The sequence below is a fragment of the Mobula hypostoma genome, chromosome 25 (assembly GCF_963921235.1).
Source record: "Mobula hypostoma chromosome 25, sMobHyp1.1, whole genome shotgun sequence".
In the NCBI taxonomy this organism is placed as follows: domain Eukaryota; kingdom Metazoa; phylum Chordata; class Chondrichthyes; order Myliobatiformes; family Myliobatidae; genus Mobula; species Mobula hypostoma.
This window is the reverse complement of record NC_086121.1, coordinates 16201829-16225364: the sequence shown is the minus strand read 5'-3', so window position 1 is coordinate 16225364 and position 23536 is coordinate 16201829. Positions and strand designations below refer to the sequence as shown.

Here is a 23536-nt window from a genome sequence, read left to right as displayed (position 1 = left end):
GCACAGAAACAGGCCCTTCAGCCCATCTAGTCCATGCCAAAACCATTTAAACTGGCCGTTTATTTATTTATATACTGCATATACTATTGTCCCACAGAGTTGGTGCATCAAGTCCATGAGAACTGTAAGTAAGAGGAATTCTAAAGCAAAAATCTGCAGACGGCGTTAATCTGAAATAAGAACCAAGTTCTGATCAGGGTTCTTTAACTCGAAACGTCAGTTGCTTTTATTTCCCAGAAATACTCCCTGACCTGTTGAACGTTTACAGCATTTTCGATTAGTTTTCAGCAAGAGCAAAACCCTATTTCCCCTCATCACTGCATTTTAACAACACAACTACTTATCCAAATCGTTTCTCCCCTCTTCCAATTGTGACAAGTTACTTATTCCCTCCCTTGCACGCATATTAATCAGAAGCATCCGATGCAATCGGCTCAGTGCTGGTGAGAGGGAAGTGCAGCCTGTGCTGGGTGCCCGTGACGTTTCCGACCAGCTGAGCTGACAACACCCAACTCCCAACTCTTGCGTCGACACTCCATTGTTTAAAAAACATGTAAGTGCTTAAGTTTTTCAGCTTGTGCTTCTTTGGGGACTCTACTTTTTGTATAATTTTTTCTGTTTTTTTCCCCCACACTTTCTTCCCACTATTTCTGGATCGGCCCCGTTTTGCGGCGGGGCCCCGGCCGGAGGCGTCCGTGCTCTCCGGTTTCGAGGTGAATTCGCAGGCTTGTGCTGAGGCAAGGCCGCAGGGTGAGGTTTGTTTAGTTTCAGAATCCGGAAACCTCGCTCCGAGCTTTTGTCGAAGTTTAGCAACAAACTTTAAGACCTTCATTTGGTGGGCGTTTTAAAGGAAGAGAGTAATTCTCAACTTGTGTTTCAAGTGCTCGCGTTTGGTTTGAGTTTTTACTTTATGCTGCAGTTATAACCGTTCGCGACTTCGCAATCTAGATTTCCTTCCTGGCATAATTTTGTGGGTTAGAGGGGCGGGCGTGGTGGAATCACTTTCGGAAATGCTGTGTCCTTTTTTTGTAATTTCATGTTGCTCACTATTTCGGAAAAATTAAAACCGCTTTTTTCCCCCGGAAGATTCATTGGTTGCTGCTTTCAATCACGGATAACCAAAGAAAAACGTATCAAAACAACGTTACACTTAATTGAAAACGAGGAGGTTTGATGGAGATCAAATACTACTTCATACATTTTTATTTGAAGGAAAGTTAGTGTGTTTCTTTTTACTCTGAGGAACTTTTAGGATTAGACTCAATCTAAACGTGCTTTTCTTTAAATTTGTGTAACCTGACCCAGTGAAGATGGGGTTTACAAAGTAGGGTAGCGTTCTGCTGAACTCACTTGAAATATTATAAGACCATGATCATATTATGAATGGCATGATGGAAAATGTAAAATAATATTGAAGAAAAGTGTTGTGATCAATCTGATATAAAGCTCAAACTCTTGTGACACATTTCTTTATTCAAATATTCTGACCACCTGTTTGAGGAGTTGTGGTCTGAATGTCAAAATATATTTCCTTACTCTGCCCTTCCTATTCTTAAAGCTAATACTTCATATTGAGTGTGTGTTGCAAATAGAGTGGAAGAAATTTACTGCACTAGTAATCCAAAACTTGGTCTAAATTTGCTGGAGTCCAATTTCCACCATACTGTGTAAGAATTTTAAATGTAATTAAGTAAAAATGCATTGGAGTAAAGTCAATAGATCTATTGTCATTTCCATGAGCAAATTATCATTTTAAAATGTATGTAAAATGATTTTTTAAGTATTTAGTTTGGTTTGATGGCTTTCAGATTGGCATAATTGCATAAAACCAAAAAGATATAGGAGCCGAATTGGGTCATTCAGCTCATTGAATCTGCTGTGTTTTTTCAATCATGTCTATGACAATTTTTTGGTTCAAACCATTCTCCTGCCTTCAACCTTATTGATCAAGAACCTAGCAATGTCCGCTTTAAAGGTACCCACTAACATAGCTGCTACAGCCATCTATGACTGAATTCTACAGATTCACCACCCTCTGGCTAAAACATTCCTTGGATTTATATGTGCTGTTCATAATGAAATATTTGATGTCAATTTTGATTTGCAACTAGTTGGTTGTTTGCATCTAGTGACTGAGCCATCTGGCGGCTTAATTTGGACTATTTGGGCTTTGTCTCTTTCATTTGGGGCTTGAATTAAATTGTTTTTGGGAAGCAAAGATATTGCCAATTGATGGCTACAGTGATCTAACAAGGGATTTCCCAGAATTGCTGTGAATTTATTTGCATTAGGCAAATCAGTTTGTGTGCTGGTCGCAATCAAGCTTCCATGCACTCCGCTCAATCTCTGCCTTCACCCATATTGGCCAAACAGAAGCTTGCTCATTGACTGTTTTTATCCCCAATAGGTAGTCATCTTCCCATGTTTGAACTTGTTAAATCAACGTGAGCCTTTAGGGTCTGTCACAACCCCTCTGGGGATGTCAAATCCTTAAAAGAAAAAAGCTGGGGTGGGTTAATTTCCCTACTGGGCTTCGTTAAATTTGCCTAAACTGTTCAGTGGTTTTATTAAAATACAGTAATTGTCTGGAGTCGCATGCCTTACAGCTACTAAAGCCAGGAAAGTGATTAAAATCATGTGCTGTTGTCATCAGCATTTGAAATATAAACGCAAACAACAGGAATTCTGCAGATGCTGGAAATTCAAGCAACATACATCAAAGTTGCTGGTGAACGCAGCAGGCCAAGCAGCATCTATAGGAAGAGGTGCAGTCGACGTTTCAGGCTGAGACCCTTCGTCAGGACTAACTGAAGGAAGAGTGAGTAAGGGATTTGAAAGTTGGAGGGGGAGATCCAAAATGATAGGAGAAGACAGGAGGGGGAGGGATAGAGCCGAGAGCTGGACAGGTGATAGGCAAAAGAGGATACGAGAGGATCATGGGACAGGAGGTCCGGGAAGAAAGACAAGGTGGGGGTGACCCAGAGGATGGGCAAGAGGTATATTCAGAGGGACAGAGGGAGAAAAAGGAGAGTGAGAGAAAGAATGTGTGCATAAAAATGAGTAACAGATGGGGTACGAGGGGGAGGTGGGGCCTTAGCGGAAGTTAGAGAAGTCAATGTTCATGCCATCAGGTTGGAGGCTACCCAGACGGAATATAAGGTGTTGTTCCTCCAACCTGAGTGTGGCTTCATCTTTACAGTAGAGGAGGCCGTGGATAGACATGTCAGAATGGGAATGGGATGTGGAATTAAAATGTGTGGCCACTGGGAGATCCTGCTTTCTCTGGCGGACAGAGCGTAGATGTTCAGCAAAGCGGTCTCCTAGTCTGCGTCGGGTCTCACCAATATATAAAAGGCCACATCGGGAGCACCGGACGCAGTATATCACCCCAGTCGACTCACAGGTGAAGTGATGCCTCACCTGGAAGGACTGTTTGGGGCCCTGAATGGTGGTAAGGGAGGAAGTGTAAGGGCATGTGTAGCACTTGTTCCGCTTACACGGATAAGTGCCAGGAGGGAGATCAGTGGGGAGGGATGGGGGGGACGAATGGACAAGGGAGTTGTGTCGGGAGCGATCCCTGCGGAATGCAGGGGGGGGAGGGAAAGATGTGCTTAGTGGTGGATCCCGTTGGAGGTGGCGGAAGTTACGGGATCGCTCCCTACACAACTCCCTTGTCCATCCGCCCCAAACAGTCCTTCCAGGTGAGGCATCACTTCACCTGTGAGTCGACTGGGGTGATATACTGCGTCCGGTGCTCCCGATGTGGCCTTTTATATATTGGTGAGACCCGACGCAGACTGGGAGACCGCTTTGCTGAACATCTACGCTCTGTCCGCCAGAGAAAGCAGGATCTCCCAGTGGCCACACATTTTAATTCCACATCCCATTCCCATTCTGACATGTCTATCCACGGCCTCCTCTACTGTAAAGATGAAGCCACACTCAGGTTGGAGGAACAACACCTTATATTCCGTCTGGGTAGCCTCCAACCTGATGGCATGAACATTGACTTCTCTAACTTCCGCTAAGGCCCCACCTCCCCCTCGTACCCCATCTGTTACTCATTTTTATGCACACATTCTTTCTCTCACTCTCCTTTTTCTCCCTGTCCCTCTGAATATACCTCTTGCTCATCCTCTGGGTCACCCCCCCCCTTGTCTTTCTTCCCGGACCTCCTGTCCCATGATCCTCTCGTATCCCCTTTTGCCTATCACCTGTCCAGCTCTCGGCTCTATCCCTCCCCCTCCTGTCTTCTCCTATCATTTTGGATCTCCCCCTCCCCCTCCAACTTACAAATCCCTTACTCGCTCTTCCTTCAGTTAGTCCTGATGAAGGGTCTCGGCCTGAAACGTCGACTGTACCTCTTCCTACAGATGCTGCCTGGCCTGCTGCGTTCACCAGCAACTTTGAAGCATTTGAAATATGTTGACTTTTGTCGGATTTTGTTGTTTGTGGCCAGGCATGTGGTGTACTTGATGCAGTGGTACTTGTATTTGAATGAATTTTGGTGCAGCAGCATTGTAACCGCATCGAATAATTCACTACTTGAACCAGGTGAAGAGAGATTGGGATATTTGACCAGAGATGTTTTGGGAAGAGGTAATTGAAGAATATCCAAGATTAGAACTAAAGAATCTGAAGGGAAAACTGCCAGTGAAGAGTAAAGGGTTGGGAATTGTCTTGAGATGTCCAGACCACAAATTTTAGAACTAAACCTGAACAAGACTTGTGATTAACACTTGATAAATCCTGCTTCTGTTCCTCTGAAACAATGAGCACTTTACCACGTGGAATGATTTCATAGGAAGGCAGTTATCTTTGTGAACGGCTGACTTGCATGATCTGAAGTTTGCTTGTTTCCGATTATTATTCTGACCTGCTGAGATGGAGGAAAATGGGTGTTAGCCTGGAGAGGCAGCATGCGTGTTTTTCAGCAATGGATTTAAAGCTTCTGGATAACATTATCTGTCTCTGCACAGGAAGCTTGCTCTTGGATCAATGGGTGTATAGCTTTAGCTGTTCCTTCCCTGAGACCACTAAATATTTCTCCAGATAAAACATAGAACATGGAACAGTACAACACAGGAACAGGCCCTAACCGAACCAATTAAATTTGTAATCAAATTAAACTATCCCTTCTGTCTGCACAATGCCCGTATCCTTCCATTTCCCTCACATTCCTGTCCTACCTAAATGTCTCTTAAAAGTCCCTAATGTATCTGCTCTACCAACTCCCCAAGCGGTGCATTCTGGGCACCCTCCACTCTTTTTTATCTTGCCCTTCTCACCTCCTTTGAATTTCTCCTCTCACCTTAAATGCATGCCCTCTAATGTTAGACTTTTCAACCCTGGGAAAATGATGCTGTCTGTCTGTGCCTCTCATAATCTCCATCAGATCTCACTTCAGCCTCTGCTGCTCTAGAGAGAACAACCCATGTTTGTCCTGTATCTTGTTGCGGTACATGCCCTCTAACCCAGGCAGCATCCTGGTAAACCTCTTCTGCGATGGTCAATTTATTCGAGTGTTGTAGCCAGCATAGATTTAGCTCAATGAATAGCTGGCAGAGAAGGGGATTCCCAGATACCAGGGCTGTGTGTTTGTGTGAAATTTAGCAGTTATTTCACTCTTAGATGCCATATCCACTGCTTTTTGTAGGATTTTTCCAGACATGTACAGAAGTTTGTCAAAGTTGTAGATGTCATGCAGAATCTTTGCAAACTTCAAAGGAAATAGAGGTGCTGCTGTGCTTTCTTCGTAACTGCACTTGTTCACTGGGCTCAGGGCAGGTCCTCCAAAACGATAAACACAGGAATTTAAAGTTACTGACCCTCTCCACCTCTGATCCTCTGAATGGTTCATGGATTTCTGGTTTCCTCTTCCTGAACTCCAATAATTAGCTCCTTGGTCTTGAAATGTGCCTGACCAAGATTCTAGTTCGTGAGAAGTAAATTTGGCATGAGTTAAAATACCAGTGTTTTGCAGATCTCCAGGGTAACACTGTTGTCTTGATTTGCATTGAGTTGAACAGGGTGGACTAAGTTTACATGTTGGAGCCAATGAAGATGGAAAAAAAAGATTCCATACTTTGTATGTAATATCATTTGGGAATAATGTACCACACCCTCTCCATCTCTAAAGACATTATAAAAATCTTCTGTTGGTTATGACTGAAAATTGGCGTCCCAAATTGCCTGCCTACTCATTTGAGTATGCGGTTAAGAGTGCTTTGCATCTACTCTGACTTTTTCATCATTCTTGGTCCTATAGTAGAAGTATATTGAAGACTTTATTCTGATGCACCAATTACAACTGCAGAATTTCAGGAAGCTTACTACAGTACTTTTACAATATTTGCACTTTTTTAGTAATGCAAAGCTAATTTATAAAAAAGGCCCCCCCTCAGAAAAGCAGCAGTGATATGATAATAAGCCTGTTTTGTAATAATTGCTGCTCTAGACACAGCACTCTTGCCTTTTGAATGTAATATTGGAACTAATCGAGCTGAAGGGTGTATATCTGTCAGAAAGATAGTACCTTTAGACAATACAGTAAATTCTGTCCCATCACCTCTATTGTCCACACCTTGCTTGAATTGTTAATCTTGTATTTTCTCGTCTTGGAGGACAGTTTTATCTATGACTTGTTTTCAAGTTGTATGGCTTGTTGGGACATGCTGCAGTAAGGTTTTTTTTCCTGCTTGTGCATGGACAGTTTTAGAATAATTTTCAGCTAGAATTGGGCTTCATGATGCAATTGCCTTAAAAAGCTTGTGATTAGGAGTGAGATGTAATAAATCAGTTGGCCTATTTTTTTCACTAACAAGGAAGTGCTGAGTAGTAAGGATTTGGATCCAGTTTCTTCACACACCCCCCCACCCCCAAAGCTGGGGAAAAAAGTTCTATTGAACTCTTTGCAGGTAGTATTTTAGAGTATTTTTAAGCTGGGAGTTCCATTTTATTATTCAGAGGCACCAGGGCAGCATATTCTGATGTCTGGGCATTAGAACAGACATTTATTCTGCTTGTTTCCAATTTGACCTTGCACTTTGTTGCATATCTTGTAAAATCAGCACACAGAATTTTCTTTGAATTGTATTAAAGATCTGGCAAATATTGTGAAGATGTTTGCAAAGTCAAGTTGTGGGAAAGATGCAACCAATTAGATTTTTTTCATTTATAGGTGTATTAGAAGATCCCATCTCTTCTCTCTAATCTAATTTTGTTTGACATATAAAGGAAGATGATTATTTTTAAGTTTATGATTTGAGTAGGAAGCTCCTGGTCAGTTTGTTAGTCTTTGCATTTAATGTTGTTCCCCCGGTCCTGCAGCAAGATTTGAGTACAAATATACACATTTTCAAAGTCAAATTATATCAAAGTGCTATATGCTACCCTGAGATTCATTTTCTTATGGGCATTCATAGTGGATATAAATAAAATGGAACTGAAAAACTACACACAAAGATTGACAACCAACCATTGTGTAAAAGACAAGTTATACAAATACAAAAAAAAAATTGAGAACATAAATTATAGGTTCCTTGAAAGTGAGTCCATCGGATATGGAACCTGTTTAGTGTTAAGATGAGTGCAGTTATCCTTGCTTGTTCAGGAGTCTGGTTGAAGGGTAATGACTTCCTGAACCTGGTGGTTGAGAGACCTTGGGCTCCTGCACTTCCTTCCCAGTGGCATCAGCAAGAAGAGAGCATGGCCTGGATGGTGAAGGCCCTTGATGCTGCTTTCCTTTGGCAGCACTCCTTGTAGAAGTGCTCAATGGTAGGGAGGGATTTCCCTGTGAGGGCCATATCCTCTACTTTCTATAGGATATTCCATTTGTGGCACTCCATTCATGAGTGTTTCTGTACCAGACTGATGCAGTCAGTATACTCTCCACTGTGCATCTATAGAAGTTGGACAAAATTTTAGATGGCGGGCTGACCTGACGCAAACTTATAAGGAAGTAGAGGTGTTGCCGTACCTCCTTTTATAGTGGCGTTTATGTGCTGGTCCCAGGACATCCCCTGAAATGATAACATCAAGGAATTCATTTGAACTCCAATTTCCTGATGAGGACTGGCTCATGGATCTCTGGTTTTCTCCTGTAGTCAAAAATAAGCTCTCTGGTTTTGCTGACATCGAGTGAGTTGTTGCTTTGTCATGATTCGACCAGATTTTCAATCTCCCTCCAATATGCTGATTTGTCACCACCTTTGACTAGAATATTCTATCACCATATGTTGGAACTCTGTGCTATCTAACATCCCCAAGCTGCTTAACATCCTAATGTGGGCATCCTGTGATGAAGCAAAACTCCTGGCATTCTGCCTAATGACATGGTGGGGGAGCAGCTTTTGCAATCACTTGGACTGCAGGGTTTTGAGATGACTTTTTTCTGAAAAGACTAGTGAGGTTTGGGTAAATTCTGGCTGGCATTGGTGACATGCTGCAGGATAGTGATGGGAATTAGTGTCCAGTAGATTTTTTTTTGAGGATCTTGTAGAACTCTGTACAGCCTTGTTATGTGTCTTGAATTTGTATTTCATTTGAGTCTTCTGTCAAGGCATCATTCTTAAATATTGACTAAATGCAACATTTTCCCTCTTGAATAAGCCGTGCTGATGTGAGAGCAGGAGACATTGGAGACTGACTCCAAAAAGCAGGATCACCAAATGAATGAGGAGGTTCATTGTTTCTGGATTCGAACACTGAACATGATTTCCTTTACTGACGACATCAGTAATTTATTCATGACTGTTTTCTAATCATCTCAACAGTTGTTGCATAAAAGTTTGCCTAGAACTTTTAAGTGGTTAATTCAGAACTGAGCATTTTAAGGCTGTTCTTTGCTTAAATTGACATGCACTTAAAAGCAGATGTCAGCATTTTGCTTTCCTTCTTCCAGATTTAATCTGTGCTCTTAATAAATCAGACAACAGTAGTAAGGGATATGGTACCACTTTCTCTCCAAGCTCCATCTGCTGGTAGTATTAATGGTGTGTAATAGATGCCTTTGGGGAAACACCCTCATGATTGCCTTAAATTTATTTCCCTCAAGGTGATCTGTTCCCTGTAGGTTTTTATTCATTGATTTCCATAACCAACCGCTTGTGAGAAAACAACTGACCAAACCTTTCCTGTCTGAATCCTGAGTTTATTGCTGATCCAATTATAATTGTTAAATGTACAGACATCAAAATATTGTTTCCCCTGATGCCGTTGGCTATGCACTTTTGTTGTCAATGGAAACTGTTTTAGGCATCTTGTATTCCCACAAACAACAACGAAGGAATGCCCATTCTTGTTCAAAGGATGTTAGTACAGAGCAAAGGCCCAGCGAGTGTAAAATTATTGCACAGCAATTCTCTGCTAGGAGGTACTGACCTCCTAGAAGTCAAATCCTTAAGCTATTGTGCAGAGTCAGCCGAAATTATTTTTAGTTTTTCTACATTTCTTAGTATACTTTATGGTAAGATAATAAGTGGATTGTGCCAGTTGAAGCTTTTTGATTTAATAAAAGCATTTGTAAAATGTTCCCAACTTGTGTTTAGAACCTTTAAATTTATTTAATCCAGCCCAACAAGCTATCACTCAGCAACCCATCTATTTAACACTAGCCTAATTGCAGGACAATTTAGTGATCAATTACCCTACTAGTTTCCTCCTACAGTCTAAAGAGTACAGGAGGAAACCAGAGCACCCAGAGGAAACCCACATAGTCATGGGGAGAATGTACTAACTCCTTATAGATAGCACAGGAATTGAACCCCAAACTTCAATGCCCTGAGCTGTAATATGAAGCAAGAGTTTGAATAACATGACACATAAAGGGTTCGACAGAGTAGATGTGGAAAGGTTGTTTCCCTTGGTGGGTGAGTCCAGGACAAGAGGCCATAGTCTTAGAATTAGAGGGTACCCAGTTAAAACAGAGATGAGGAGAAATTTTTTTAGCCAGAGGGTCGTGGATTTATGGAATTCGTTTCCACATACAGCTGTGGAGGCCCGATCATTGAGGGTGCTTAAGGAGGAGATTGACAGGTATCGAATTAGTCAGGGTATCAAGGGATATGGGGAAAAAGCCGGAAACTGGAACTAGATGGGTGAATAGTTTAGCTCATGGGGGAGCTGCGGAGCAGACTCAATGGGCCGAATGGCCTACTTCTGCTCCTTTGTCTTGTGATCTTCCAGCTTATGGGGACATTTCACAAGAAATAGTTTCTGGTCCAGTTTTTTACCTTGTGCAGAAAGGTTGCCATTTAAGTTCAAGATGGCCAAAGCTTTTGCGTGGATGCGGTCACTTTCATTTAAATTCTACGGATACAAGAAGCACTCGAGTTGATGCGTTGCAACTTTTTTTTCACTAATTTGGAACAAGTTTGCTCTGTTGGACTCATGGGTAGGATAATGTGTACTTTTACCTGACACGAGTAAATGCAATTAATAGAAATATTGCTAAACCATTAGTTACTAACATTTTATAAAGTACAGAGACAGAAGTTGTTCAGGTAAATGGTTCAGAAAAAGATATCGTATAAATATGATTAGATCTGGGGCTAGTGGAGAGGAGTTTTAGACAGTAATACCGAAAGACATGGGTCAAATTGCCCAATTTTGCTCCCCTCTAATCTGTACTGCCATTTTGAGCTAAGCATTAGTGGAATGTCATTGGAGCAGAAAGCACCTGTGCTTCTATGGAAGGAAGAGGGTGTGTGTATTAGTTACATTTATGTACACAAGGCTGTTTGTGCTGTAAAATTAATTTGATTCTTTGGTTTAATAGTTAATTTGAATCAGTTTGGACTGTGGTGAATGTCACAAGCAAAGCCAATCTGCCTGGTGAATCTATTCTCTTACTGATCTTCGGTTGGCTGAAATGACGTGAGACTTTAAATCCATCTGGAGTTGGGAATCAGCAACAGTTGCTTAAGCTGATTGCTAAAATAAGTTCCACCTGTGACTGTTGCTTGTGATTAGAGACGTGTTCAAGACCCATAGAGGCCAAGCACAAAATGCACACTTTTGGCCAAGTATTTGTGGTTAATAGCAAAGCCTGAGTGATTACCACAGACCTCCAAGTACGAGCATAATGATCTGTGCCAAGCACTTCCCTTTCCACCATCTGTTGCTGTCAGCTGTCAGGGGATCCTTGGTATTCAACAGCTGGCTAAGCAGCTTGTCGTATTAAAATATTCTCAATCTTCCTGGCTGTAAAGAAATAAAGATAGGCCAGTTAAATATCGCTCATTACATCTCAAAAGTTTCAATATGCTTTCAGAGGGCTTGGGTGCTAAGTAGTAATTATCACTGTACATCATTTTTAAAGTTTGAATTTTGAGATGCACAATGTTCAAAACTATTCACTGAGACAAGTTTACAGCTCGCTTTGGTTCACTTGCATAGCACAGGCCCTTTTGGCTCGTGGCTGCACTGTAAATGGAGCCAAGTTAAACTAAATCTCCTGCCTGTACGTGCTTCCTATCCCTCCATTTCCTACATATTCTTGAGCCAAATAGCCTCTTAAGCCTATGGTATCTGCTTCCACCACTGTCCCTGACAGCCTGTATGCATTTTTAAAAAACTAAACTTTCTCCCCCTCACCTTTAAATGTGCATCCTCTAATCTCCCCTGGGAAAAAGATTCTGCCTCTCATATTTTACTACCCTTCTATCAGGTCTTCCTCACCCCCTAGCCTCTTGACACTCCAGAACAACCAGTCCAGGTTTGTTCAACTTGTATATCATGCCCTCTAATCCTGGCAGCATCTTGGTTATAACCATATAACAATTACAGCACGGAAACAGGCCATCTCAGCCCTTCTAGTCTGTGCCGAGCTCTTGCCATATCCTATTCCCACCGACCTGCACTCAGCCCATAACCCTCCATTCCTTTCCTGTCCATATATCTATCCAATTTAACTTTAAACGACAACATAGAACCTGCCTCAACCACTTCTGCTGGAAGCTCATTCCACACAGCTACCACTCATCTTACCCCTAAACTTTTGTCCTCTAATTCTCAACCCATGCCCTCTTGTTTGAATCTTCCCCACTCTCAATGGAAAAAGTCTAACCACGTCAACTCTATCAATCCCCCTCATAATTTTAAACACCTCTATCAAGTCTCCCCTCAACCTTCTACACTCCAAAGAATAAAGACCTAACTTGTTCAACCTTTCTCTGTAACTTAGGAGATCAAACTCAGGCAACATTTTAGTAAACCTCCTCTGTACTCTCTTAATTTTATTGACACCTTTCCTATAATTCGGTGACCAGAACTGTACACAATACTCCAGATTTGGCCTCACCAATGCCATACAAATTCAACATTACATCCCAACTCCTATCCTCTGCTCTGATTTATAAAGGCCAGCATACCAAAAGCTTTCTTCACCACCCTATCCACATGAGATTCCATCTTCAGGGAACTATGCACCATTATTCCTAGATCCCTCTGTTCTAAAGCATTCTTTAATGCCCTACCATTTACCATGTATGTCCTATTTTGATTGTTCTACCAAAATGTAGCACCTCACATTTTTCAGCATTGAACTCCATTTGCCATCTTTCAGCTCACTCTTCTAACTGTCCTAAATCTCTCTGCAAGTTTTGAAAACCTACCTCATCATCCACAACACCACCTATCTTAGTATCATCTGCATACTTAGTCATCCAATTTACCACCCCATCATCCAGATCATTATTGTATATTACAAACAACATTGGACCTAGTACAGATCCCTGAGGCACACCGCTACACACCGTCCTCCAATCTGACACACAGTTATCCACCACTACTCTCTGGTGTCTCCCATCCAGCCACTGCTAAATCCATTTTACTCCTTCCATATTAATACCTAACGATTGAACCTTCCTAACTAACCTTCTGTGTGGAACCTTGTCAAAGGCCTTACTGAAGTCCATATAGACAACATCCACCGTTTTACCCTCGTCAACTTTCTTAGTAACCTCATCAAAAAATTCAATAAGATTTGTCAAATATGACCTTCCACGCACAAATCCATGTTGACTGTTCCTAATCAGACCCCGTCTATCCAGAAAATTACCATCTCTAAGAATACATTCCATCAATTTACCCACCACTGACGTCAAACTCACAGGCCGATAATTGCCAGGTTTAATCCTAAAACCCTTTTTAAACAATGGAACCACATGAGCATTATGCCAATCCTCCAGCACCATCCCCGTTTCTAATGACATTTGAAATATTTCTGTCAGAGCCCCTGTTATTTCTACACTAACTTCCCTCAAAGTCCTAGGGAATATCTTGTCTGGACCCGGAGACTTTATCCACTTTTATATTCCTTAAACGTGTCAGTACTTCCTCTTCTTTATTTGTCATACTTTCCATAACTACCCTACTTGTTTCTTTTACCTTACACAATTCAATATCCTTCTCCTTAGTGAATGCCCAAGAAAAGAAATTGTTCAAAATCAGGATGCTGCCTAGTTTAGAGAGTATGCATTATGATCAGAGGTTAAGGGAGCTAAGGCTGTACTCTGGAGAAAAGGAGGATGAGAGGAAACATGATAGACGTGTACAAGATAATAAGAGGAATAGATAGAGTGGATAGCCAGTGCCTCTTCCCCAGGGCATCACTGCTCAATACAAGAGGACATGGCTTTAAGGTAAGGGGTGGGAAGTTCAAGGGGGATATTAGAGGAAGGTTTTTTTACTCAGAGAGTGGTTGGTGCATGGAATACACTGCCTGAGTCAGTGGTGGAGGCAGATACACTAGTGAAGTTTAAGAGACTACTAGACAGGTATATGGAGGAATTTAAGGTGGGGGGTTATATGGAAGGCAGGGTTTGACGGTCGGCACAACATTGTGGGCCGAAGGGCCTGTACTTTTCTATGTTCTATATCTACCCCCCCCCCCCATCTCTTTTGGCTCCGCACATAGCCGTCCACTCTGATTCTCCAAGGGACCAATTTTACCCCTCACTATCCTTTTGCCACTAACATAACTGTAGAAACCCTTTGGATTTATTTTTGCCTTACTTGCCAAAGCAGCCTCGTATCTTCTTTTAGCTTTTCTAATTTCTTTAAGATTCTTTTTACATTCTTTATATTCCTCAAGTACCTCATTTACTCCAAGCTGCCTATATTTATTGAAGATCTCTTTTTTTTTCTGAACCAAGTTTCCAATATCTCTTGAAAACCATGGCTCTCAAACTTTTAACCTTTCCTTTCAACCTAACAGGAACATAAAGATTCTGAACCCTCAAAATTTCACCTTTAAATGACCTCCATTTCTCTGTTACATCCTTCCCATAAAAGTAATGCACCCAAAATGCTGGAGGAACTCAGCAGGTCAGGCAGTATCTGTGAAAAAGAGTACAGTCGATGTTTCGGGCCGAGATCCTTCAGCAGGACTGGGGGGGGGGGGGGGAAAAGATGAGTAGATTTTAAAAGGGGAGGGGAGGGAGAAACACAAGGTGATGGGTGAAATAAAGAGCTGGGAAATTGGTGAAAGAAATACAGGGCTGGAGAAGGGATCTAATAGGAGAAGACAGAAGGCTGTGGAAGAAAGAAAAGGGGGAGGAGCAGCAGAGCAAGGCAATGGGCAGGCAAAGAGATGAGGTGAGAGAAGGAAAAGGGAATGGTGAAGGAGGGGGGCCATTACTAGAAGTTTGAGAAATCCATGTTCATGCCATTAGGCTGGAGACTACCCAGATGGAATATAAGGTGGTGGTCCTCCAACCTGAGTGTGGCCTTATCGCGACAGTAGTGGAGGCCATGGATAGACATATCAGAATTGGAAGTAGAATTAAAATGGGTGATCACTAGGAAATCCTACTTTTTCTGGTGGTCTCCCAATGTATATCAGGTCTCTCCAATATACAGGAGGCCACACCAGGAACACCGAACACAGTATATGACCCCAACAGACTCTCATCTTGGTAAGATAGTCTCCACATTCTTCCTGTAATGTGACAGCCAGAATTTGCACAATTTACATGGGTTACATTTTTCTGATGCAGAGTATGGTAAGCAGTGAAGCCTCTGGAGAATTACTAAGTCACTGACATCTATCTTTTGGGGGGATTTCAGCACTGAATTATGTAAACAATCCCAACAGATTTAATGGGATAACAGTTACCATCATTATTACTGCAAAATATAATTCCATGATTGTTTGCTCCGAGTCTGAACCAGTACGATGGTTCCTATATTCTTTAATTACTGAGAATCCACTAGTTTTGAATAAATGCTCCTTAGATGAGTTGCTAACAGTTCTGAATAGGAATTTTTTTTAGTATTCCTATCGAGTATTTATTCTTGAACTAACATTTAGAGCAGAACCGTGGTTTTTTTCTGTTTAGGGCTGCTGAAATCAAGATCAAGCTAAACTCCCTGGCATCTATGATCATAATCACTTGACCTCAATTAACCTCTGTTTTGTAGCAGTTTTCTGATGAATTTTAGTCTAGCAAATTTGTTTACTACAACTTGGCATTTCTCTAATTGACATGAGACATGATAGGGGTAGTTGAAATTCAAGAATAATAAGAACAAACTTGTTAACAGTCAAGTGTAGGAAATGCAAACATGAAGTAATGAGCTAACTTATCATTGGAGAGCTTTGCTGTTCTACAGCCCAACTGTTTGTCAGTATATTGCTTCTCCCTCTAGTGACGTAAGATTGAATTGCAGTCATGAATCTCCCTGCCCCCCCCTCCCCCCAGTTTATTACATCAGGTGTGTGTTTCAAATTAGATTTATCAACTTTAAGAAAACAAGGCCTACATTTTTGTGTTCTTTATGTGGGAGCACCTTTTTGAACTTAATGGGTCTTTGTAACCAGTAATGTGGTTTCCAGATAACAAAAAGAACAGTTAGATCTCAAAGTTCTATGTGGTATACATTCTCTGATAATGAATATACTTTGAACTTTGGCTCTATTTGTCACATGAACATCAAAACACAGTCAAATGTATTATGTCAACGGCCAACACAGTCTGGAGATGTGCTGGGGGCAGCCCGTAAATGTCACCACACTTCCAGCCGTGACATAGCATGCCCACAACTTGCTGATCCTTACTAACCCATATATCTTTGGAATGTGGGAGGAAACTGGAGCACCTGGAATCATGTGGAGATCATACAAACTCCTTGCGGACAGTGGCAGAAATTAAATTCCGGTCATTGGCACTGAAGCGTTAAGCTGTGCTTTTATGAAACGTTAATACTACAATGTTGAAATGAACTCTTTTTGTGTTTTGCAGACTAGATCTAGTATCTTTCCCAAAAGGTCATTCTTCATTTTAACATAATTTGCAGACTGTTTAGCTGTGTATGGTATCTTAGCTAAGCAGTTGCCTATGCTGCTGGATAACTTTGTAAGCTAATTATTGTGCAACAGAACAAAAGGATGAACCACACTTCTCGATCTTGTTTCCACTTCTAACTGAAGCTAAAATGTCAACCACTGATGGTGATCTGAAGGAATATCTTGTTCCTTCTATTACAGGTCTGCCCCAGGCCCCTCAAACACTCCTCCTGTTGCACCAGGACCCTATGGCAGCAACCGGAAATTACAGCAGACCCAGGCACAAGTGGATGAGGTAAGAACTATGTCCTAATGCAGTAATTTGTTTAATTGTTGGAATAAATCTTTTTAAAAATAAATAAATAAATAAATTAAAGGGCATTTGCATCTAAAGTTCATAAGTATTTTCAGTGAACACACATAAAAGTTGCTGGTGAACGCAGCAGGCCAGGCAGCATCTCTAGGAAGAGGTGCAGTCCTAGGCGAAGGGTCTCGGCCTGAAACGTCGACTGCACCTCTTCCTAGAGACGCTGCCTGATTCTGTAGATGATGGCTATCCAGAGTAACACATACAAAATTCTGGAGGAACTAAGATCAGGCATCATCTGTGGAAAGGAATAAACTGTTGATGTTTTGGCCCGAGACCCTTCATTTCCATAGATGCTGCTTAACCTACTGAATCCCTTTAGCATTTTGTATTTGTTACACTCTAATTGCCAGCTGCCTTTGGGTGACTGCTAAAGCCAATGGTTTGATTCCCATCTTGAGCTGAACTAGGCAGCTGTTACTGATGCTTGCTGACCTGACCTTGTTGACCTGTGTTTGTCAAGAATTACTCTGAAGTTGTACTATAAGACTTTTTGTGACCTACAAAGGAATCTAGAATTTCTGGCAAGCTAATGCGTTTCTTCAACTAATTTCATTTGCCTTCTGGTGAATTATGGTTGTCCCCTGTTCATTGTGTTTCACATAGTCATGAGCCTCAGGAGCCATTCAGCCTGTTCAGAGCAATCTTGTTCTAACTGCACAACCTCAAGTTCTAATAACTTAAGATTATTAATTTTGAAGTACTTCAGATTTCAGCCGCAAGTAGAGACATTTCTCTGTAAGATCTTTGATTTTAAGACTTTTTTTAAGTTGGTTAACCCACTCCTTTGTATAACTTTGTTCCAAGTACAGCTCTTCCAAATTTTCTAATCACCTAGTGATCAAGTCTTATCCCTGGTAATATTCCTAAAGTAAATATTCAAAAGCCTTGATCTTCAGTGCTCTTAAATAATATAATGGGATTATGATTCATGTGACTACTGATTTCCCCCCCCCCCACCCCACCCTATCCTGAGCCCATTTGCAGTCACCTGATTTTTAAAATTAAGGTGCATTCTCAATGTCATGAAAATCTACAAGAGGGGTGTGAGAAATCAAAACATTACCAGACTTTGAAACTGATTCAGTCATAGCCTTCAGGAAACAAGTGATTCCTTGAGCACATTAGTGTCTTCACGTTTACCTGCAGGCTTTGACTATACATACACCTGCCAAAGGGTCTCTGCCTGAAACGTTGACTGTATCTTTCCATAGATGCTGCCTGGCCTGCTGAGTTCCTCCAGCATTTTGTGTGTGTTAACTGAGTAACTGTTGACCTGAGAGAAGACACTAGAGTTGATTTTCTAATCCTTCAAGTGGATTTGGAGATTTTTGTGAAGACTTTATTGATAATTATCAATTAAGTCTGAGTCTATTTTAAGAAATTGTCTGCATAGAAATTGTACAAATGACTTCGTTATCTGATTTTTGTTTTCTGCTGCTACTTCATTCTTGCTGGAGTTTATGTCCAGCTAATGTAAGGAACTGAGACTTGAGGTGCCTGTATTTCACAACCAGATCAATTGAACACATGTCCAGTGGAAAATTTGGACTTCCTTCCAGTTTGATATCAAACAGTGTAGGGTATCTTGATTCATGGCTGTAAAATTTTCACACAAAAATGTCTTTAGCCTAATTTATTTTTGAATAATTCAGTTACTACCTTGAATATTTATCTTCCTGATAGCCTTGTGGAATTTTTTTGATGTGTATAGTTTAGAAAGTCACTAGTAAAACCCTGTTACCTTGCTGTGTAGTCTTTACATTCCTGGTAATAATTGTTTTAGTTTCTGCATTTCCCCCAACTTGTGCCAATTACCTGAAATCTAGTGCACACTCAAGCTTCCAAAGAATCAATTCCTTATCCACTCCCTGTTTCCTTCACACAATAGCCTTGCATTGATGGTACCATTGATAGTTTCAATCACTTTTTATTTCAGATTCATAATTGAGACTCCTCCCCCACCCCCCCCCACCATGCCCCCCATTCTGTTTTGATTTTTTTTAGGTGGTTGATATCATGCGTGTGAATGTAGATAGAGTCCTTGAACGAGACCAGAAGCTTGGAGAATTGGATGACCGAGCTGATGCACTTCAAGCAGGAGCATCACAGTTTGAGACCAGTGCAGCAAAGCTAAAACGTAAATATTGGTGGAAAAACTGTAAGGTAAGGTTGTGATTCTTCCATTAACAGTAACGAAGGCATTTTTTAAAAAAAGTGATTTGCTTAAGTCCTTTTCATACACTTCACTTTGAAGTGTTTGTGTTTCTATTGGGCAGTAATCATTTACAGTTGGGTTTTGGTTGAACCCATGTTGGCTGCTGTGTTGAGGGGCACTTGTTCAAGTGAAGTCAATTATATTGACTTTTTGTTTCCTCTGAAAGCTGCTGGAGCAAGTTAAACTTTAAAGTGAGCTGCCATATTCTTCTGAACTTGTATATGTGTGGATGGGAGGGAAATGGGGTTTGTTTTGGTGCTTGTTATGTCCTTTGTTCTGTTGAGCATCGTGGGCACGTTATGTTTGCACTGGATTGTGTGGCAACACGTGTGGGCTGCCCTCAGCACACTTCAGGTGTGTTGGTCATTAATGCAAACAACGCATTTCATGATGTTTTGATGTACATGTGATAAATAAACTTGAATCTTGGATATTTTATGTAACTTTTTCTATTATGAGGATACATCAGTCAGTCAAGGCATCTGCTGTTTGGATAATATCTTAAAAAAAAAAGGTTGTTGAAAGTGGAATGGATGAATTGTGCTACATTAGATTTGTACCCTAAGATGCAGAATTGATGTTTTTATTATCACTATCTGAAAATGTAACTCCTATATTAATATTTCATCTGAACTATTTCAACAGATGTGGGCAATATTAATAGCTGTCATCCTGATCATCATAATCATCATAATTGGTGAGTATCCATGCTTGTCTATTTGCTTTACACCTTCTTTCCTGCCCTTCTAATTTATAATTTGCCCTCGAGACCTTGCTGTATTAACATACAATTGTGAAAATTGAATTTATAATATGTTGAAAATGGTCATGAAACTCAGACTGTAAGGAAAAATTGGCCAATTTACAAATCCCTTCTGATGATTCCCAGTCTGCATCCGATGTGTTTGATTTCAAGATTTGTTAAGCCAACCAAACTGCACTTGTGTCTGATTGGAGCAGGCAATAAATATTGCCAGTAATGCTCGCATTGAATTTTCTTTTAAATTGAGATTTGCAGACTTGCAGCAAACCTTGTGTGTAAACAAGGCACTAAGCTTAAATGTTGACTGTAAGATGTACTAAAGGCTTGTAAGCAACTTCAAAGTATCGCAGTTCCGTAATATTTAGTTTCCCTCTGCTAAAATCTGCCCTTTGCTGGTTTCATAAGACAGTTGCAGATGTAGTCCAGTATTGTATGTAATAACCTTGTGGCTCAACTATTTTTCTTCCTTTTGCAGTTTGGCAGACTACATAAAAACCGACCAGATTCTTGCCTGTTGAAAATTGAAGGTGGACTTTAAGGTTTTGACCCAGCATCTACAGTTTTAAAAGTTCATTTTGTCTCTGCTTTAACATAATTAAAAATTGGAGAAAATTGAGTGTAATCAGGAGTTTAGAAAGTTGTATAATAGGTATTGATCTTTGTCACCTGATCCTTAGCCATCACACAACAAACTTAAGTGGCATTTCTCAATCTTTAACTTGATATTAGCACCATCTTGGATTTGGTGGGACCAAACTTCTTCAGGCAACTTGAAGTTCTAATATTTTAATCCTACTGCGCCTTTTTTTTCCTCCCAAGCCTGAGCAAGGAAGTTGCCACAAAATTCAACTCCTGATCATGGTCAAACTTTTAGAGGTATTTCTCTCACTAAGCATGCTTGTTTTCCCACTTCCAAGTACTGTCCTAACCATGAAAATCATACTTGGAGTTTTGACAGTTTAAAGCCCATCTATTTGAGGGATTTTAGATGAAGCCAGAATCCACTTGTTTTGGCCACTTAGCTTGGGCAAATTGAGTAATGGATCATGAGTGCTAAATGGAGGCATAGTTTCTCTCTTCATTGAACCTTGAGTGTTCTGGACAAGGGATGCAAACTGGTTGAACAAGACGAGACAGCTAGTCAAAACAGTATTCCTTTTTGCATTGGTGGATTATAATAGGACCTGATGTTATTTCACTAATAGGGTTCTTTTATGTAGCTATTTAAAATATCTCCAGAGTTGGAGCATAGGGGTTTACTGAATATGAAAATCCTGCCCTATTCTAGTTTCATTTGGGAGAAAGTTTTTTTGAGCTTAGATGAGCTAATTGTAACCTCAACTACTAATTTCAAGTGAAGATTTATTTGGATTCCATTCCTGTAACAGTGCTCCTTGAACAAAGGAAATTGAAAGGCTGTGATCAAATGAGCTGTAATAGTAACAAGTGATAGGTGTGGTCTACTTAAAATCCATCCTTTCCTCAACAGAGAAGTACAAAGGCTCCTTAAGAACTTAAATTTGCAACACTAGATTTGAGCAACAGTTTTTTAAATTAAAGATATGCTAGTTGCCTAGTCATTTCCAAAAAAAATTAGCCAAGAATTTTTGACCCTCTAGTGCCTTATCTGCTTATTGTTCTGGATAGAACCTGAGTTGAGGTTTATCTGGATTGCCACTGGAAATTTGTACTCTACTAACTTGAAATAGACTTTAATGAAATATGTACAAAGCTTGTGTGTGACAAGATGTTTTTGTAAAAGGATGGAGGAGAAACTTCAATGTTTATGTACAATATGCAGCTACTGTAGTAGTAACTTTGGCTCTAGGCTTGCTAAATATTTTATTCAAAGTAAGTCCTAAATTTGTAATTAACTTATTGGCCTAGGTTCATGAATATTCTGTATAGACCTTGAATTGTGAGCACACACACATCTTAATGTATATACCAAACAGCAAGTAAACTGCTCTTAGTCTCTGGTTCCCCTGTATTTACTGTTCAATTTTCTAGTGATGGTCTTGGATGAATGTTTAAAGTTGCCTAGCACTTGCCTTTGTATTGCACTGTACAAAAACGGAATAGTAAATTGGTGGATATTTTGAAAAGATGACTGCAGTTGATATATTTTGTGATGCTCATTCACTTTGCTTCTCTCCATGTAAAGAAAAACACAAAACTAAATATCAGAACTGATCCAAAGTGCATGCTAAATGGGTGAATTGAGGGCTGTTTGTTGGATTGGGCTTTGGGTTTTTTGATCAGAATTTTAATTAACCATCACTAGAAAGTTCAAGTATATTTATCTGCCACACTTTATGTAATGAATTTGCTTAACCATCAGTTGAGGTGACTTTGTAAATTGAGATAATTGTAAACCTGATCAGGTACCTTAGTGTCTTCAGCCAGCAAGTTTAAGGTTTTATTGCTTAGCATTGTGCCAGAGTTCCTGCCACTGGGGCTAAAGTGCCCAACAATTACCAAAACAAAGAAAAGTGCCTCTTGCCTACAGTGCCCACTTAAACATATTGTTGTAAAACTTGTCCAGGGTAGCATTGCAGCTAAGTCTGCTCAGTTGTATTTTACAATATGAAAAAAATCAATAAAATGTTTCAGAATCTGAAGACTTGTTGATTGTGAATTAACATGCACACATTGGTTTAAAATACTGGGGGAAGAAAATGCAAAAGCACTTAATTCTAGAACCAGATGGTTATCATTAATTAAGGAACTAGTTAACCTTTTTCCAAGGAAAGGCTGGTGTTTACATATTATACTTCAAGTTATTTTGCTGAAGATTGGCTTCAAAATTCTGCATGATTCCTTTGTACTTCTCTGTAGTAAGACATGAGAAGATAGAAAAAGGAAAAAATAAAGCAGACTGCAAGCTTGGACATAGATGAGTTTTGAGATGGCTAAAGTTTGGAACTGATGGATTCCATGAGTTTGCCAGTAAAAAGACAAGGGTGGACACCCAACTCCAGATTAATGAGCTAAGCAGGTGTAGTCCCACAAAGTTGGAAGGGAAAGACTAAAAATGACTGTTGTACTTGAACCCAGGTCTGTCTTGCATTGCAGTTCTTTGCTCAGTGGTGGAATTTATCAAAGCAATTGTTGAATATAATTCAAAGTAGATTTATTATCACTATGTCACCATATACTAAGATTCATTTTCTTGCAGGTATTCACAGAAGAAGAGAACTATAATCGAATCAATGAAAAACTACACATATAGACTGACAAACAATGTGCAAAAGGAGACAAACTGCAACTAGAACAATAGTAACGGTTCCTGAACCTGGTGGTGTGATACCTAATGCTCATGTTCCTCCACACGCACCCCCCTCCAATGACAACAGTGACAAGAGAGGGGGTCCTTGATGGATGCATTGGTAATATGCTTGCTAAATTCATTCCTAGATAAAGCATTTAGACATGCAGCATATATCCACGTAATGCCTAAACATAGTGGGTTGTATGTTTAAATTTGGTGAATGAGGTAAACAGAATTCAAGCATTGGAATAGTCAAATCAGATCAGCATAGGATTTTTTTCCTCCATGGTTGTCACACAGAACATAAAATATAGGAGCAGAATTGGGCCATTTGGCCCATCAAATCTGCTCAGCCATTTCATCATGGCCAATCCAATTTTCCTCTCAGCCCCAAGCTTCTGCCTTCTCCCCATATCCCTTCATGCCCTAACCAATCAAGAATTTATCCTCTGCCTTAAATATACATAAAGACTTGCCCCCCCACAACTGCCTGTGGCAAAGAATTCCACAGATTCGTCACCCTCTGGCTAAAGAAATTTCTCCTAGTCTCCATCCTAAAAGGACACCCCTCTATTCAGTGGCTGTGTCCTCTGGTCTTAAGACTCTCCTACCATAGGAAACATCCACTC

General features: G+C 40.4%; 1 protein-coding gene across 2 annotated transcripts in view; it reads left to right on the top strand.

Moving 5' to 3' along the window:
• Positions 1 to 20189, top strand: part of LOC134337650 (vesicle-associated membrane protein 3-like) — a 36636-nt gene extending 16447 nt beyond the window's left edge. Inside the window, exons 1-5 of one of the 2 annotated variants that reach the window (XM_063032840.1) lie at positions 292 to 553; positions 16490 to 16583; positions 18663 to 18821; positions 19519 to 19570; positions 20112 to 20189. In XM_063032840.1, the coding sequence (XP_062888910.1) occupies positions 552 to 553; positions 16490 to 16583; positions 18663 to 18821; positions 19519 to 19570; positions 20112 to 20128 (324 nt within the window). In that variant the 5' untranslated portion in view covers positions 292 to 551 and the 3' untranslated portion in view covers positions 20129 to 20189. Of the gene's footprint in view, positions 1 to 291; positions 554 to 16489; positions 16584 to 18662; positions 18822 to 19518; positions 19571 to 20111 lie in introns of those variants that run through there. The other variant, XM_063032839.1, reaches the window with a different exon arrangement.
• The last annotated feature ends 3347 nt before the right edge of the window (positions 20190 to 23536 follow it).